Here is a 17,735-nt window from a genome sequence, read left to right as displayed (position 1 = left end):
CTTAGAACAGTGCTTGGCACACAGTAAGTGCTTAATAAATGCCATTTAAAAAAAAAACGGGCTCACGGTCTGCTGTGTGACCTTGGGCAGATCACTTTACTTCTCTGGGCCTCAGTGACCTCATCTGTCAAATGGGGATTGAGACTATGAGCTCCACGTGGGACAGGGACTGTGTCCAACTCAATTTGCTTGTAAACGCCCCCCCCCCCCCCCCCACCCCGCACTTAGTACAGAGCCTGGCATATAGTAAGAGCTTAAAAAATAAGTATCACAGTTATTATTATTCTCTGGGCCTCCGTCACCTCATCTGTCAAATGGGGATGAAGAGCGTGAGCCCCATGTGAAACAGGAACTGTATCCAACCCGACTGGCTTGTATCCACCCTAGTGCTTAGTACAGTGCCTGGCACATAGTAAGCACTGAACAAATTGTGGAATTATTATTAACTTCTCTGTGCCTCAGTTCCCTCATCTGTAAAATGGGGATTAAGACTGTGAGCCCCCCGTGGGACAACCTGATCACCTTGTAACCTCTCCAGCGCTTAGAACAGTGCTTTGCACATGGTAAGCGCTTAACAAATGCCATCATCATCATCATCATTATTCATCAATCGTATTTATTGAGCGCTTACTGTGTGCAGATTACTATTATTATTATTATTCTCACTGAAGGTAGACAAATGCCAGCTTCTTCAAAAAGCACGGTCCCATTAAACATCCTCCTCCCATTCACCCAACCGTATTTAGTACAGTGCTAAGCGCTTAGTACAGTGCTCTGCACACAGTAAGTGCTCAATAAATTCGATTGAATGAATGAATGAATTTATTGAGTGCTTACTGGGTACAGAGCACTGCGTAGAGTAGAAGCGTGGTTCAGTGGAAAGAGCCCGGTCTTGGGAGTCAGAGGTCATGGGTTCTAATCCTGGCTCTGCCACTTCATTCATTCATTCAATCGTATTTATTGAGCACTTACTGTGGGCAGAGCACTGTACTAAGCGCTTGGGAAGTACACTTGTCAATTGTGTGACTTTGGTCAAGTCCCTTGACCTCTCTGGGCCTCATTCATACAGTCATTCATTCAATCGTATTTATTGAGCACTTACTGTGTGCAGAGCACTGTACTAAGCACTTGGGAAGGACAAGTTGGCAACATATAGAGACGGTCCCTACCCAACAGCGGGCCTCAGTTCCCTCATCTGTAAAATGGGGATGAAGACTGTGAGCCCCACGTGGGACAACCTGATCACCTTGTAACCCCCCAGAGCTTAGAACAGTGCATCACACATAATAAGCACTTAACAAGCAGTGTAGCTCAGTGGAAAGAGCCCAGGCTTTGGAGTCAGAGGTCGTGGGTTTGAATCCCAGCTCCACCACATGTCTGCTGTGTGACCTTGGCCAAGTCACTTAACTTCTCAGAGCCTCAGTTACCTCATCTGTAAAATAGGGATTAAAACTGTGAGCCCCACGTGGGACATCTTGATCACCTTGTATCCCCCCAGCGCTTAGAACAGTGCTTTGCACATAGTAAGTGCTTAACAAATGCAAAAAAAAACCCCACAAATACCATCATCTCCCCCTCTCCCCCTCGTCCCCCTCTTCATCCCCTCCATCTTACCTCCTTCCCTTCCCCACAGCACCTGTATATATGGATATATGTTTGTACATATTTATTATTCTATTTATTTATTTTACTTGTACATATCTATTCTATTTATTTTATTTTGTGGGCCCTGCTGAGAGCTCACCTCCTCCAGGAGGCCTTCCCAGACTGAGCCCCTTCTTTCCTCTCCCCCTCGTCCCCCTCTCCATCCCCCCGTCTTACCTCCTTCCCTTCCCCACAGCACCTGTATATATGTATATATGGTTGTACATATTTATTACTCTATTTATTTATTTATTTTACTTGTACATTTCTATCCTACTTATTTTATTTTGTTGGTATGTTTGGTTCAGTTCTCTGTCTCCCCCTTTTAGACTGTGAGCCCACTGTTGGGTAGGGACTGTCTCTATGTGATGCCAATTTGTACTTCCCAAGCGCTTAGTACAGTGCTCTGCACATAGTAAGCGCTCAATAAATACGATTGATTGATTGATTGATTGATTTTGTTAGTATGCTTGGTTTTGTTCTCTGTCTCCCCCTTCTAGACTGTGAGCCCACTGTTGGGTAGGGACCATCTCTATATGCTGCCAACTTGGACTTCCCAAGCGCTTAGTCCAGTGCTCTGCACACAGTAAGCGCTCAATAAATACGATTGATTGATAGAATGCAACAATAAGCAGACCTATTGCCTACCCACCACAACCTGACGGTCTAGAGAAGCAGCGTGGCTCAGTGGAAAGAGCCCGGGCTTTGGAGTCAGAGGTCACGGGTTCGAATTCCGGCTCCGCCACGTCTGCTGTGTGACCTTGGGCAAGTCGCTTAACTTCTCTGAGCCTCAGTTCCCTCATCTGTAAAATGGGGATTAAGCCTGTGAGCCCCACGTGGGACAACCTGATCACTTTGTACCCCCCCCAGCGCTTAGAACAGTGCTTTGCACATAGTAAGCGCTGAACAAATGCCAACATTATTATTATTAGAGAGGAGGAGACCGACATCCATCCAAATAAATAAATTACAGAGCCACCAGACAGCGATCCAAATGAATACACTCCAGATATACGGACATCAACACGAGGAACTAAACTAGAGATATAAAAATAAATTCGAGCTGTAATAAATAAATCGATTCCAGCGAGAACCCGTGTTCTTCACTCCGTCCTCAAGATCTGACTCCAAGCGGGTGGAACAGCGGGGCTGGGAAGGGGGAAAATGCAGCAGAGATTCTTTCCGCGTGTTTCCATCTGGCAAATTATCAGCGGTTTTCCTAATGGAAACTTTGACACACTCAATAAGCCGCTCGCCCTCCCCTTCCAGCTCATCTTTCGGGACATTCTCAGACCTTTACTCCGTCTGACAACCAGCGGGAAAAGGTCATCGGAATCCCACTCTCATTTCACGGCTATTTCTCTGTGGCGGAAACGTCTCCGGGGAATGGTCCTCTCCGTCCCGGGGACACCGCGAAGCCGGGATGCTGGACCGTGGGATGATAATCATTAAAATCATCGTAATAAATGGCATTTGTTGAGCGCTTACTATGGGCCAAGCACTGTTCTAAGTACTGGGGGGATACAAGGTGATCAGGTTGTCCCATTGGGGGGGCTCACGGTCTTAATCCCCATTTTATAGATGAGGTAACTGAGGCCCAGAGAAGTGAAGTGACTTGCCCAAAGTCACACAGCTGATAAGTGGCGGAGCCGGGATTAGAACCTATGACCTCTGACGCCCAAGCCCGGGCTCTTGCCACTAGGCCATACTGCTTTTCTTGAAGGGTTGCAGAGAGGGTGGGAGTTTAGAGCATGGCTTAACGGCTAGAGCTCAGGCCCGGGAAGCAGAAGGTCGTGGGTTCTAATCCCGGTTTTGCCACTTGTCTGCTGTGTGGCCTTGGGCAAGTCACTTCACTTCTCTGTGCCTCAGCAACCTCATCTGGAAAATGGGGATATAATTCTATTTATTTCTACTGATGCCTGTTTACTAGATTTGCTATGTCTCCCCCCTTCTAGTCATTCATTCATGCATACAATCCTATTTATTGAGCGCTTCCTGTGTGCAGAGCAGTGTCCTAAGCACTTGGGAAGTATAATTCGGCAACAGAGAAAATCCCTACCCAATGATGGGTTCACACTCTAGAAGGGGGGAGACAGATTACGAAAAAAAATGAATAGACAGGTAAGACTGCATTAATAATAATAATAATGATGGTATTTGTTAAGCGCTTACTATGTGCAAAGCAGTTCTAAGCACTGGGGAGGTTACAAGGTGATCAGGTTGTCCCATGGGGGGCTCACAGTCTTCATCCCCATTTTCCAGATGAGGTAACTGAGGCCCAGTGAAGTGAAGTGACTTGCCCAAAGTCACCCAGCTGACAGTTGGCGGAGCCGGCATTTGAACCCATGACCTCTGACTCCAAAGCCCAGGCTCTTTCCACTGAGCCACGAAGAGTGAATTACACACATGAATTACGTTCTAGACTGTGAGCCTGGTGTGCGCAGGGATTGTCTCTCTTCATTGCTGAATTGTACTTTCCAAGCGCTTAGTACAGTGCTCTGCACACAGTAAGCACTCAATAAATAACATTGATTGAATGAATGAATGAATAATAAGAGTGTGAGCCCCATGTGGGACAGGGACTGCTCTAGCCCAATTTTTTCATATCCACCCCAGCGCTTTGTACAACATCTGGCATGTAGTAAGTGCTTAACAAATACCACAATGATCATCATCATCATCATTAAAGTCGGGAGACGCATTTAGAGCCCGGGCTTGGGGGTCAATCAATCAATCAATCAATCAATCATATTTACTGAGCGCTTACTGTGTGCAGAGCACTGTACTAAGCGCTTGGGAAGTCCAAGTTGGCAACATATAGAGACGGTCCCTACCCAACAGTGGGCTCACAGTCTAAAAGGGGGAGATAGAGAACAAAACCAAACATACTAACAAAATAAAATAAATAGAATAGATATGTACAAGTAGAATAAATAAATAAATAAATAGAGTAATAAATCTGTACAAACATATATACATACATACAGGTGCTGTGGGGAAGGGAAGGAGGTAAGATGGGGGGATGGAGAGGGGGACGAGAGGGAGAGGGGGAGTCAGAGGTTGTGGGTTCTAATTCCACCTCTGCCACTTGTCAGCTGTGTGACTTTGGGCAAGTCATTTTTCACTTATCTGTGCCTCAGTTCCCAAAGAGCCCGGGCTTTGGAGTCAGAGGTCATGGATTCAAATCCCGGCTCCGCCAATTGTCAGCTGTGTGACTTTGGGCAAGTCACTTCACTTCTCTGGGCCTCAGTTGCCTCAACTGTAAAATGGGGATTAAGACTATGAGCCCCCTGTGGGACAACCTGATTAACTTGTAACCTCTCCAGCGCTTACAGCAGTGCTTTGCACATAGTAAGCGCTTAATAAATGCCATCATTATTATTATCTGTCAAATGGGGATGAAGAATTTGAGCCCCACATGGGACAACATAATGACCTTGTATCTCCCCCAGAGCTTAGGACAGTGCTTGGCATATAGTAAGTGCTTAACAAATATTACAATGATCATAATCATCCTTATCATTAGAGTCAGGAGATGCATGTAGAGCCTGGGCTTGGGAGTCAAGAGGTTGTGGGTTCTAATCCCTCCTCTGCCACTTGTCAGCTGTGTGACTCTGGGCAAGCGTGGCTCAGTGGAAAGAGCAGGGGCTTTGGAGCCAGAGGTCATGGGTTCAAATCCCAGCTCTGCCACTTGTCAGCTGTGTGACTTTGGGCAAGCCACTTCACTTCTCTGTGCCTCAGTTCCCTCATCTGTAAAATCTGCCATCCATCACCTCATCCATCACCAAATCCTGCCGGTCTCAGCTCCGCAACATCGCCAAGATCCGCCCTTTCCTTTCCATCCCAACCGCTACCCTGCTCGTTCAAGCTCTCATCCTATCCTGTCTGGATTACTGCACCAGCCTTCTCTCTGATCTCCCATCCTCGTGTCTCTCTCCACTTCAATCCATACTTCATGCTGCTGCCCGGATTATCTTTGTCCAGAAACGCTCTGGGCATATTACTCCCCTCCTCAAAAATCTCCAGTGGCTACCAATCAACCTACGCATCACCCTGGGCTTCCAGGCTGTCCATCCATCCCCTGGCCCCCTCCTCCCTTCCCTCCCTTCTGTCCTTCTCCATCCCAGCCCGCACCCTCCGCTCCTCCACCGCTGATCTCCTCACCATACCTCGCTCTCGCCTGTCCCGCCATCACACCCCGGCCCCCGTCCTCCCCCTGGCCTGGAATGCCCTGCTCCCTCTGCCCATCCGCCAAGCTCGCTCTCTTCCTCCCTTCAAAACCCTACTGAGAGCTCACCTCCTCCAGGAGGCCTTCCCACACTCAGCCCCCTCCTTCCTCTCTCCCTCCCCTTCCCCCCGCCTTACCTCCTTCCCTTCCCCACAGCACCTGTATATATGGGTATATGTTTGTAAAGATTCAGTACTCTGTTTATTTATTTATTTTATTTGTACATATTTATTCCATTTATTTTATTTGGTTTATATGTTTTGTTTTGTTCTCTGTCTCCCCCTTCTAGACTGTGAGCCTGCAGTTGGGTAGGGACTGTCTCTAAATGTTGCCAACTTGTACTTCCCAAGCGCTTAGTACAATGCTCTGCACACAGTAAGTGCTCAATAAATATGATTGAATGAATGAATAAAATGGGAATGAAGACTGTGGGCCCCACGTGGGACAACCTGATCACCTTTGTAACCTCCCCAGTGCTTGGAACAGTGGTTTGTACATAGTAAGTGCTTAATAAATGCCATTATTATTCTTATTATTATTCTCTGGGCCTCAGTTCCCTCATCTCTCAAAGGGGGATGAAGACTGTGAGCCCCCCGTGGGACAACCTCATCACCTTGTAACCTCCCCAGTGCTTAGAACAGAGCTTTGTGCAGAATTAGTGCTTAAAAAATGCCATTATTATTATTATTATTATTATTATTATTATTATTCTCTGGTCCTCAGTTCCCTCATCTGTCAAATGGGGATGAAGACTGGGAGCTCCCCGTGGGACAACCTGATCACCTTGAAGCTTAGAACAGTGCTTTGCACATAGTAAGCACATAATAAATGCCACTATTATTATTGTTATTATTCTCTGGGCCTCAATTCCCTCATCTGTCAAATGGAGATGAAGACTGGGAGTCCCCCATGGGACAACCTGATCACCTTGTATCTTCCCCAGCGCTTAGAACAGTGTCTGGTGCATAGCAAGCGTTTAACAAATATCATAATGATCATTATCATTATTATCATTAGGGTCTGGAGACGGATTTACCCACCTGAATGCTCGGATGGTGGTAAGGCCTTCGGCGGTTTCTGAGAAGTGGCAGAGGAGAGGCAGCTGCGTGCTGTCATCCAGCTCCTGGAGGTCCCTGGAACAGACAGAGGTCATTTATTCATTGATTCAATCGTATTTATTGAGCGCTTACTGTGTGCAGAGCACTGGACTAAGCTCTTGGTAAGTACAAGTTGGCAACATCTAGAGACAGTCCCTACCCAACAACAGGCTCACAGTCTAGAAGGGGGAGACAGATGACAAAACAAAATATATTAAGAAAATAAAATACATAGAATAAATATGTCCAAATAAAATAGAGTAATAAATCCGTACAAACATATAGACATTAATTAATTCATTCATTCATTCAATCATTCATTCAATCGTATTTATTGAGCGCTTACTGTGTGCAGAGCACTGTACTAAGTGCTTGGGAAGTACAAGTTGGCAACATCTAGAGATGGTCCCTACCCAACAGCGGGCTCACAGTCTAGAAGGGGGAGACAGAGAACAAAACAAAACATATTAACAAAATAAAATAAATAGAATATATATGTACAAATAAAATAAATGAATAGAGTAATAAATCCGTACAAACATATACACATTCATTCATTCAATCATTCATTCAATTGTATTTATTGAGCGCTTACTGCGTGTAGAGCACTGTACTAAGTGCTTGGGAAGTACAAGTGGGCAACATCTAAAGACGGTCCCTACCCAACAGCGGGCTCACAGTCTAGAAGGGGGAGACAGACAACAAAACAAAACATATTAACCAAATGAAATAAATAGAATAAATACGTCCAAATAAAATAGAGTAATAAATCCGTACAAACATATAGACATTCATTCATTCATTCAATCATTCATTCAATGGTATTTATTGAGCGCTTACTGCGTGCAAAGCACTGTACTAAGCGCTTGGGAAGTCCAAGTTGGCAACATCTAGAGACGGTCCCTACCCAACAGCGGGCTCACAGGCTAGAAGGGAGAGACAGGCGACAAAACAAAACATATTAACCAAATAAAATAAATAGAATATATATGTACAAATAAAATAAATGAATAAATAGAGTAATAAATCCGTACAAACATCTATACATATATACAGGTGCTGTGGGGAAGGGAAGGAGGTAAGATGGGGGGATGGAGAGGGGGACGAGGGGGAGAGGAAGGAGGGGGCTCAGTCTGGGAAGGCCTCCAGACTGAGAAGGTCACCGTCACAGAGGGCAGAGAGGGCAAGGCCGGGCTTCCTGGCAATTTATCTCCCCCCTCCCCATGATAACAATAATAATAATAATAATAATAATAATAATAATAATAATGGCATTTGTTAAGCGCTTACTATGTGCAGACTATGTTATTTGTTAAGTGCTTACTATGTGTTGCCAATTTGTACTTCCCAAGCGCTTAGTACAGTGCTCTGCACATAGTAAGCGCTCAAAAAATACAATTGATTGATTGATTGCAGAGCACTGTTCTAAGCGCTGGGGGGGATATAAGGTGATCAAGTTGTCCCACGTGGGGCTCACAGTCTTAATCCCCATTTTACAGATGAGGGAACTGAGGCTCAGAGAAGTTAAGTGACTTGTCCAAGGTCACACAGCAGACATGTGGCGGAGCCAGGATTCGAACCCATGACCTCTGACTCCAAAGCCCGTGCTCTTTCCAATGAGCCACGCTGCTTCTCATATACTATTATGATAGTAGTAGGCGCTTAACAAATATCACAATGATCACTATCTTCTAGCCTGTGAGCCCGCTGTTGGGTAGGGACCGTCTCTATATGTTGCCAACTTGGACTTCCCAAGCGCTTAGTCCAGTGCTCTTCTCACAGTAAGCGCTCAATAAATACGATTGAATGAATGAATATGTTGCCAACTTGTACTTCCCAAGCGCTTAGTACAGTGCTCTGCACACAGTAAGCGCTCAATAAATACAATTGAATGAATGAATCATCATTATCGTTAGAGTAGGGAGAGGCATTTAGAGCCCAGGCTTGGGAGTCAGAGGTCTTGGGTTCTAATCCCGGCTCTGCCACTTGTCTGCTGGGTGACTTTGGGCAAGTCACTTCACTTCTCTGGGCCTCAGTTCCCACATCTGGAAAAGGGGGATAAAGACTGAGAGCCCCCCGTGGGACAAGCTGAAGCAGCGTGGCTCAATGGAAAGAGCCCAGGTTTTCAAGTCAGAGGTCATGGGTTCAAATCCCGGCTCTGCCACTTGCCCTTCACATCTCTGGGTCTCAATTCCCACATCTGGAAAATGGGGATGAAGACTGTGAGCCCCCCGTGGGACAACCTGAAGCAGCGTGGCTCGGTGGAAAGAGCCCGGGTTTTGGAGTCAGAGGTCGTGGGTTCAAATCCCGGCTCCGCCACTTGTCAGCTGTGTGACTTTGGGCAAGTCACTTCACTTCTCTAGGCCTTAGTTCCCTCATCTGTAAAACGGGGATGAAGACTGCGAGCCCCCCGTGGGACAACCTGATCACCTTGTATCCTCCCCAGCGCTTAGAACAGCGCTTTGCACGTAGTACCTGCTTCATAATTGCCGTAATTATTATTATCATTATTTTTATTCTCAGCGCCTCAGTTTTCTCAGCTGGAAAACAGGGCTGAAGACTGTGAGTCCCACGTGGAACAACCTGATGACCTTATATCTACCCAGGGTTTAGAACAGTGCCTGGCAAATAGTAAGCGCTTAACAAATACCATCATTATTATTATTACTTCCAGGAATTTTGGAGAACTAGCCTTACCTCCTTCCCTTCCCCACAGCACCTGTATATATGTATATATGTTTGTATATATTTATTACTCTATTTATGTATTCATTTTAGACTAGACTTCTAGACACTCAGTCCCGGGCTCTTTCCACTAAGCCACGCTGCATCTCTAGATCATCATCATCAATCGTATTTATTGAGCCCTTACTGTGTGCAGAGCACTGTACTAAGCGCTTGGGAAGTACCATTCAGCAACAAAGAGCGACAATCATTCATTCATTCATTCAATCGTATTTATTGAGCGCTTACTGTGTACAGAGCACTGTCCTAAGCGCTTGGGAAGTACAATTCAGCAACAAAGAGACAATCATTCATTCATTCATTCGTATTTATTGAGCGCTTACTGTGTGCAGAGCACTGTACTAAGCGCTTGGGAGGTACAATTCAGCAACAAAGAGACAATCATTCACTCATTCATTCGTATTCATTGAGTGCTTACTGTGTGCAGAGCACTGTACTAAGCGCTTGGGAAGTACAATTCAGCAACAAAGAGAGACAATCATTCATTCATTCATTCAATCATATTTATTGAGCGCTTACTGTGTGCAGAGCACTGTACTAAGCGCTTGGGAAGTACAAGTTGGCAACATAGAGAGACGGTCCCTACCCAACAGTGGGCTCAGTCTAGGAGGGGGGATACAGACATCAAAACAAGTAAACAGGCCTCAGTAGCATCATTATAAATAGAATTATAGACGTGCACACATCATTAATAAAAATACACTTAGTACAGTGCCCTGCACACAGCAAGGGGCTCAACAAATAATCAATCAATGAATGTTCGATTGATTGATTGAGAAGTTCCATGGCCTGCTGAGAAGCAACGTGGCTCAGTGGAAAGAGCCTGGGTTTGGGAGTCAGAGGTCATGGGTTCAAATCCTAGCTCTGCCGCTTGTGTGACTTTGGGCAAGTCACTTAACTTCTCTGGGCCTCAGTTACCTCATCTGTAAAATGGGGATTAAGACTGTGAGCCCTACATGGGACAACCTGATCACCTTGTATCCTCCCCAGCGCTTAGAACAGTGCTTTGCACATAGTAAGCACTTAACAAATGCCATCATTAATAATAATAATAATAATAATAATAATGATGGCATTTATTAAGCACTTACTATGTGCAAAGCACTGTTCTTATTATTACAGATGAGGGAACTGAGGCACAGAAAAGTGAAGCGGCTTGCCCAACATCACACAGCTGGCAATAATAATAATAACAATAATAATGATGGTATTTATTAAGCACTTACTGTGTGCAAAGCACTGTTCTAAGCGCTGGGGAGGGTACAAGGTGATCAGGTTGTCCCACGGGGGGCTCACAGTTTTAATCCCCATTTTACAGATGAAGTAACTGAGGCACAGAGAAGTGAAGTGACTTGCCCAAAGTCACACAGCTGGCAAGCGGCGGAGCCAGAATTAGAACCCGTGACCCCTGACTCCCAAGCCCAGGCTCTTTCCACTGAGCCAGGCTGCTTCTCTAATAATAAATGGACACATTCCCTTCCCTCAGTGGGCTTACAGTCTGGAGGGGGGACATTTATCCCAGCTCTTAGAACAGTGTGCTTGGCACATAGTAAGTGCTCAACAAATACCATTATTATTATTATTATTATTATTATTATTATTATTATTATTATTATTATGAGGGAGACATATATCCACATTCTTCGAACAGTGCTTGGCACATAGTAAGCGCTCAACAAATGTCATTGTTACTATTATTGTTATTATGAGGGAGACAGACAGGCAGTGTGGCTCAGTGGAAAGAGCCCAGGCTTGGGAGTCAGAGGTCGTGGGTTCAAATCCCGGCTCTGCCAATTGTCAGTTCTGTGACTTTGGGCAAGTCACTTCACTTCTCTGGGCCTCAGTTACCTCATCTGGAAAATGGGGATGAAGACTGTGAGCCCCCCATGGGACAACCTCATCACCTTGTAACCTCCCCAGTGCTTATAACACTGCTTTGCAAGTAGTATGCACTTAATAAATGCTACTATTATTATTATTATATAAACCCATTCTTAGAACAGTGTTTGGCACATAGTAAGTGCTCAACAAATACCATGATTATTATTATTATTATTGTTATTATTGTTATTATGAGGGAGACATAAATCCCCGTTCTTAGGACAGTGTTTGACACATAGTAAGTGCTCAACAAATACCATTATTATTATTATTATTGTTGTTATTATGAGGGAGACATATATTCCCATTCTTAGAACAGTGCTTGGCACATAGTAAGCGCTCAACAAGTACCATTATTATTATTATTGTTATTATTATTATTATTATTGTTATTCTGAGGGAGAGACATATATCCCCATTCTTAGAACAGTGCTTGGCACATAGTAAGCGCTCAAATACCATTATTATTATTATTGTTATTATGAGGGAGATATATATCCCCATTCTTAGAACAGTGCTTGGCACATAGTAAGTGCTCAACAAATACCATTATTATTATTATTATTATTGTTATTATGAGGGAGACATAAATCCCCGTTCTTAGGACAGTGTTTGGCACATAGTAAGTGCTCAACAAATACCATTATCATTATTATTATTGTTATTATGAGGGAGACATATATCCCCATTCTTAGAGCAGTGCTTGGCACATAGTAAGCGCTCAACAAATACCATAATTATTATTATTGTTATTATGAGGGAGATATATATCACCGTTCTTAGAACAGTGCTTGGCACATAGTAAGCGCTCAACAAATATCATTATTACTATTATTGTTATTATGAGGGAGACATATATCCCCATTCTTAGAACAGTGCTTGGCACATAGTAAGCGCTCAACAAATACCATTATTATTATTGTTATTATGAGGGAGACATATATCCCAATTCTTAGGACAGTTCTTGGCACATAGTAAGTGCTCAACAAATACCATTATTATCATTATTATTATTGTTATTATGAGGGAGACATATATCCCCGTTCTTAGAACAGTGCTTGGCACATAGTAAGTGCTCAACAAACCAATTATTATTATTATTATTATTGTTATTATAAGGGAGACATATATCCCCGTTCTTAGAACACTGCTTGGCACATAGTAAGCGCTGAACAAATACCATTATTATTATTATTGTTATTATGAGGGAGACATATATCCCTGTTCTTAGAACAGTTCTTGACACATAGTAAGTGCTCAACAAATACACTTATTATTATTATTATTATTGTTATTATGAGGGAGACATATATCCCCATTCTTAGAACAGTGCTTGGCATATAGTAAGCACTCATTCATTCATTCATTCAATCATATTTATTAAGCACTTACTGTGTGCACAGCACTGTACTAAGCGCTTGGGAAGTACAAGTCGGCAACATATAGAGATGGTCCCTACCCAAATACCATTATTATTATTGTTATGAGAGAGACCTACATCCCAGTGTGACCTTGGGCAAGTCACTTCACTTCTCTGTGCCTCAGTAACCTCATTTGTAAAATGGGGATTAAGACTGTGAGCCCCACATGGGACAACCTGATCACCTTGTATCCCCCCAGTGCTTAGAACAGTGCTTCGCACATAGTAAGTGCTTAACAAATACCACCATTATTATTATTATTATTATTAGAACAGTGCTTGGCACATAGTAAGCGCTCAACAAATACCATTATTATTATTATTATTCATTCATTCAATTATATTTATTCGCTCATTCAATCGTATTTATTGAGCGCTTACTGTGTGCAGAGCACTGGACTAAGCGCTTGGGAAGTACAAGTCGGCAACATCTAGAGACGGTCCCTACCCAACGGCGGGCTCACAGTCTAGAAGTTAGTGAGCGCTTACTGTGTGCAGAGCACTGTACTAAGCGCTTGGGAAGTACAAATTGGCAACAACTAGAGACGGTCCCTACCCAACAACGGGCTCACAGTCTAGAAGGGGGAGACGGACAACAAAACAAAACATGTGTGATGATGATGATGATGGCATTTGTTAATAATAATAATATAATAATAATGATGGCATTTGTTAAGCGCTTACTATGTGCAAAGCACTGTTCTAAGCACCGGGAGGGATACAAGGTGATCAAGTTGTCCCACGTGGGGCTTACAGTCATCATCCCCATTTTACTGATGAGGTAACTGAGGCTCCGAGAAGTGAAGTGACTTGCCCAAGGTCACACAGCAGACATGTGGCGGAGCCGGGACTCGAACCCATGACCTCTGACTCCAAAGCCCGGGCTCTTTCCACTGAGCCACGCTGCTTCTCTAAGCGCTTACTATGTGCAAAGCACTGTTCGAAGCGCCGGGGATGATACAAGGTGATCAGGTTGTCCCACGGGGGGCTCGCAGTCTTCATCCCCATTCTACAGATGAGGTCACTGAGGCCCAGCGAAGGTAAGTGACTGGCCCAGGGTCACACAGCGGACGATTGGCGGAGCCGGGATCTCATCCCACTTGTCCGCCGAGTGACATTATATGTATAATATAGTTCTCTGCACATGATAATCAGAGAAGCAGCGTGGCTGAGTGGAAAGAGCCTGGGCTTTGGAGTCAGAAGTCATGGGTTCAAATCCTGGCTCCGCCAATTGTCAGCTGGGTGACTTGGGGCAGGTCACTTCACTTCTCTGGGCCTCAGTTCCCTCATCTGGAAAACGGGGATGAAGACTGGGAGCCCCACGGGGGACAACCTGATCACCTTGTAACCTCCCCGGCGCTTAGAACAGTGCTTGGCACATAGTAAGCGCTTAATAAATGCCATTATAAAAATGTGCGATGATGATGATGATTTTCAGACAAGCTGCAGAGCCTGGGGGAAGGGGCAGGGGAGAGAGCTGAGATTCCCGCCGGGAAATCTTACTTGGAAGCCACTCGGAAGTATTTCTGGATGAAATAAAAGGCGATTCCCAGGGGGACCAGGGCGACCAGGAACACGGGCGTGGCGTAGGAGATCATTCCGATGGCAGACAGGCAGAGCAAGGTGGAGCGCGTCAGGGATTCCAGGGTTGGGGGGATGTGCTAAGACAAACCCAATGGAAAAATGTCACTGTAATATCAATCCATCAATCAATCGTATTTATTGAGCGCTTACTGTGTGCAGAGCACTGGACTAAGCGCTGGGGAAGTCCAAGTTGGCAATATCTAGAGACGGTCCCTACCCAACAGCGGGCTCACAGGCTAGAAGGGGGAGACAGGGAATGAAACCAAACATATTAACAAAATAAAATAAATAGAAGAGATATGTACAAGTAAAATAAATAAATGAATAGGGTAATAAATATGTACAAACATATATACATATATTACAGGTTGTAATAGCCAACAGGACGACGCTTGAGACCCTTCGTCTTCCCCCTCAAACCGGCTCCTCTCCCAACATTCCCATCTCAGCCTAAGCCACCCATCCTCTCAATCAATCAATCAATCAATCAATCGTATTTATTGAGCACTTACTGTGTGCAGAGCACTGGACTAAGCGCTGGGGAAGTCCAAGTTGGCAACATCTAGAGACAGTCCCTACCCAACAGCAGGCTCACAGTCTCGAAGGGGGAGGCAGACAACAAAACCAAACATACTAACAAAATAAAATAAATAGAATAGATATGTACAAGTAAAATAAATAAATAGATTTATAAATATGTACAAACATATATACATATATTACAGGTTGTAATAGCCAACAGGACGATGCTTGAGACCCTTCGTCTTTCCCCTCAAACCGGCTCCTCTCCCAACATTCCCATCTCAGCCTAAGCCACCCATCCTCTCAATCAATCAATCAATCGTATTTATTGAGCGATTACTGTGTGCAGAGCACCGGAGTAAGCGCTTGGGAAGTCCAAGTTGGCAACATCTAGAGACGGTCCCTACCCAACAGCAGGCTCACAGTCTAGAAGGGGGAGGCAGACAACAAAACCAAACATATTAACAAAATAAAATAAATAGGATAGATATGTACAAGTAAAATAAATAAATAAATAATAGATTAATAAATATGTACAAACATATATACATATATTACAGCTTGTTATAGCCAACAGGACGACGCTTGAGACCCTTCGTCTTTCCCCTCAAATCGGCTCCTCTCCCAACATTCCCATCTCAGTCTACGCCACCCATCCTCTCAATCCATCAATCAATCAATCAATCAATCGTATTTATTGAGCGCTTACTGTGTGCAGAGCACTGGACTAAGCGCTTGGGAAGTACAAGTTGGCAACATCTAGAGACAGTCCCTACCCAACAGCGGGCTCACGGTCTAGAAGGGGGAGACAGGGAACGAAACCAAACATATTAACAAAATAAAATAAATAGAATAGATATGTACAAGTAAAATAAATAGAGTAATAAATATGTACAAACATATATACATATATTACAGGTTGTAATAGCCAACAGGACAACGCTTGAGACCCTTCGTCTTTCCCCTCAAATCGGCTCCTCTCCCAACATTCCCATCTCAGCCCAAGCCACCCATCCTATCAATCAATCAATCAATTGCATTTATTGAGCGCTTACTGTGTGCAGAGCACTGTACTAAGCGCTTGGGAAGTACAAGTCGGCAACGTATAGAAACAGTCCCTATCTGGAAGCTCATCCATTCTTCCAATCGTAGAATTATACGTTGCCGACTTGGCATAATAATGATAATGAAGCAGCGTGGCTCAGTGGAAAGAGCCCGGGCTTTGGAGTCGGGGGTCCTGGGTTCGAATCCCGGCTCTGCCAATTGTCAGCTGAGTGACTTTGGGCAAGTCACTTCACTTCTCTGGGCCTCATTTCCCTCATCTGGAAAATGGGGATTAAGACTCTGAGCCCCCCGTGGGACAACCTGATCTCCTTGTAATCTCCCCAGCGCTTAGTACAGTGCTTTGCACATAGTAAGCGCTTAATAAATGCCATTATTATCATTATTATTATTAGTAATGATGGCATTTATTAAGTGCTTGCTATGTGCGAAGCACTGTTCTAAGCGCTGGAATAATAATAATGATAATGTTGGTATTTGTTAAGCACTTATTGTGTGCCAAGCACTGTTCTAAGCACTGGGGTAGATACAAGGTAATCAGGTTGTCCCACGGGGGGCTCACAGTCTTCATCCCCATTTTACAGATGAGGGAACTGAGGCCCAGAGAAGTGAAGTGACTTGCCCAAGGTCACACATAATTATAATTGTGCTGTTTGTTGAGCACTTACTATGTGCCAAGCACTGTTCTAAGCTCTGGGGGGGGATACAAGGTGATCAGGTTGTCCCACGGGGGGCTCACAGTCTTCATCCCCATTATACAGATGAGGTGACTGAGATGCAGAGAATAATAATAATAATAATGTTGGTATTTGTTAAGCACTTCATTGATTCAATCATATTTATTGAGCGATTACTAGGTGCAGAACACAATACTAAACGCTTAGTACACCCATCCTCTCGGATCTGGAAGAAGCAGCATGGCTCAGTGGAAAGAGCCCAGGCTTTGGAGTCAGAGGTCATGGGTTCTAATACTGGCTCCACCGTTTGTCAGCTGTGTGACTTTGGGCAAGTCACTTCACTTCTCTGGGCCTCAGTTCCCTCTTCTGGAAAATGGGGATGAAGACTGTGAGCCCCACGTGGGACAACCTGATCACCTTGTATCCCCCCCAGCGCTTAGAACAGTGCTTTGCACACAGTAAGTGCTTAACAAATACCAACATTATTATTATTATTATTATTGAGTGCTTACTGTGTGCAGAGTACTGTGCTAAGTGCTTTGTACACCCATCCTCTCGGATCTGGAAGCTCATTCATTCATTCAATTATATTTATTAATGATGATAATAATAATAATAATAATAATGCTAGCTGTTGAGTGCTTACTATGTGCCGAGCACTGTTCTAAGAGCTGAGGGAGATACAAGGTAATTAGGTTATCCCCTGTGGGGCTCACAGTCTTCATCCCCATTTTCCAGATGAGGTCACTGAGTCCCAGAGAAGTGAAGTGACTTGCCCAAAGTCACACACCTGACCCGGGGTGGAGGCAGGATTAGAACCCACAACCTCGGACTCCCAAGCCCGGGCTCTTTCCGCAAAGCCACGCTGCTTCTCT

At 44.4% G+C, this 17,735-nt stretch overlaps 1 protein-coding gene across 1 annotated transcript in view; it reads right to left on the bottom strand.

Moving 5' to 3' along the window:
* ABCC9 (ATP binding cassette subfamily C member 9) overlaps positions 1 to 17,735 on the bottom strand; it is a 351,651-nt gene that overhangs the window by 114,944 nt on the left and 218,972 nt on the right. The window contains exons 27-28 of the mRNA XM_038765661.1: positions 14,519 to 14,676; positions 6,913 to 7,005 (exon numbers count right to left, since the gene is read on the bottom strand). Coding sequence (XP_038621589.1) covers positions 6,913 to 7,005; positions 14,519 to 14,676 — 251 coding nt within the window. The remainder of the gene's footprint in view (positions 1 to 6,912; positions 7,006 to 14,518; positions 14,677 to 17,735) is intronic.

The sequence above is a fragment of the Tachyglossus aculeatus genome, chromosome 2 (genome assembly GCF_015852505.1).
Source record: "Tachyglossus aculeatus isolate mTacAcu1 chromosome 2, mTacAcu1.pri, whole genome shotgun sequence".
NCBI classification, from domain to species: domain Eukaryota; kingdom Metazoa; phylum Chordata; class Mammalia; order Monotremata; family Tachyglossidae; genus Tachyglossus; species Tachyglossus aculeatus.
The sequence above is the reverse complement of the archived record's forward strand: the minus strand, read 5'-3'. Positions and strand labels throughout refer to the sequence as shown.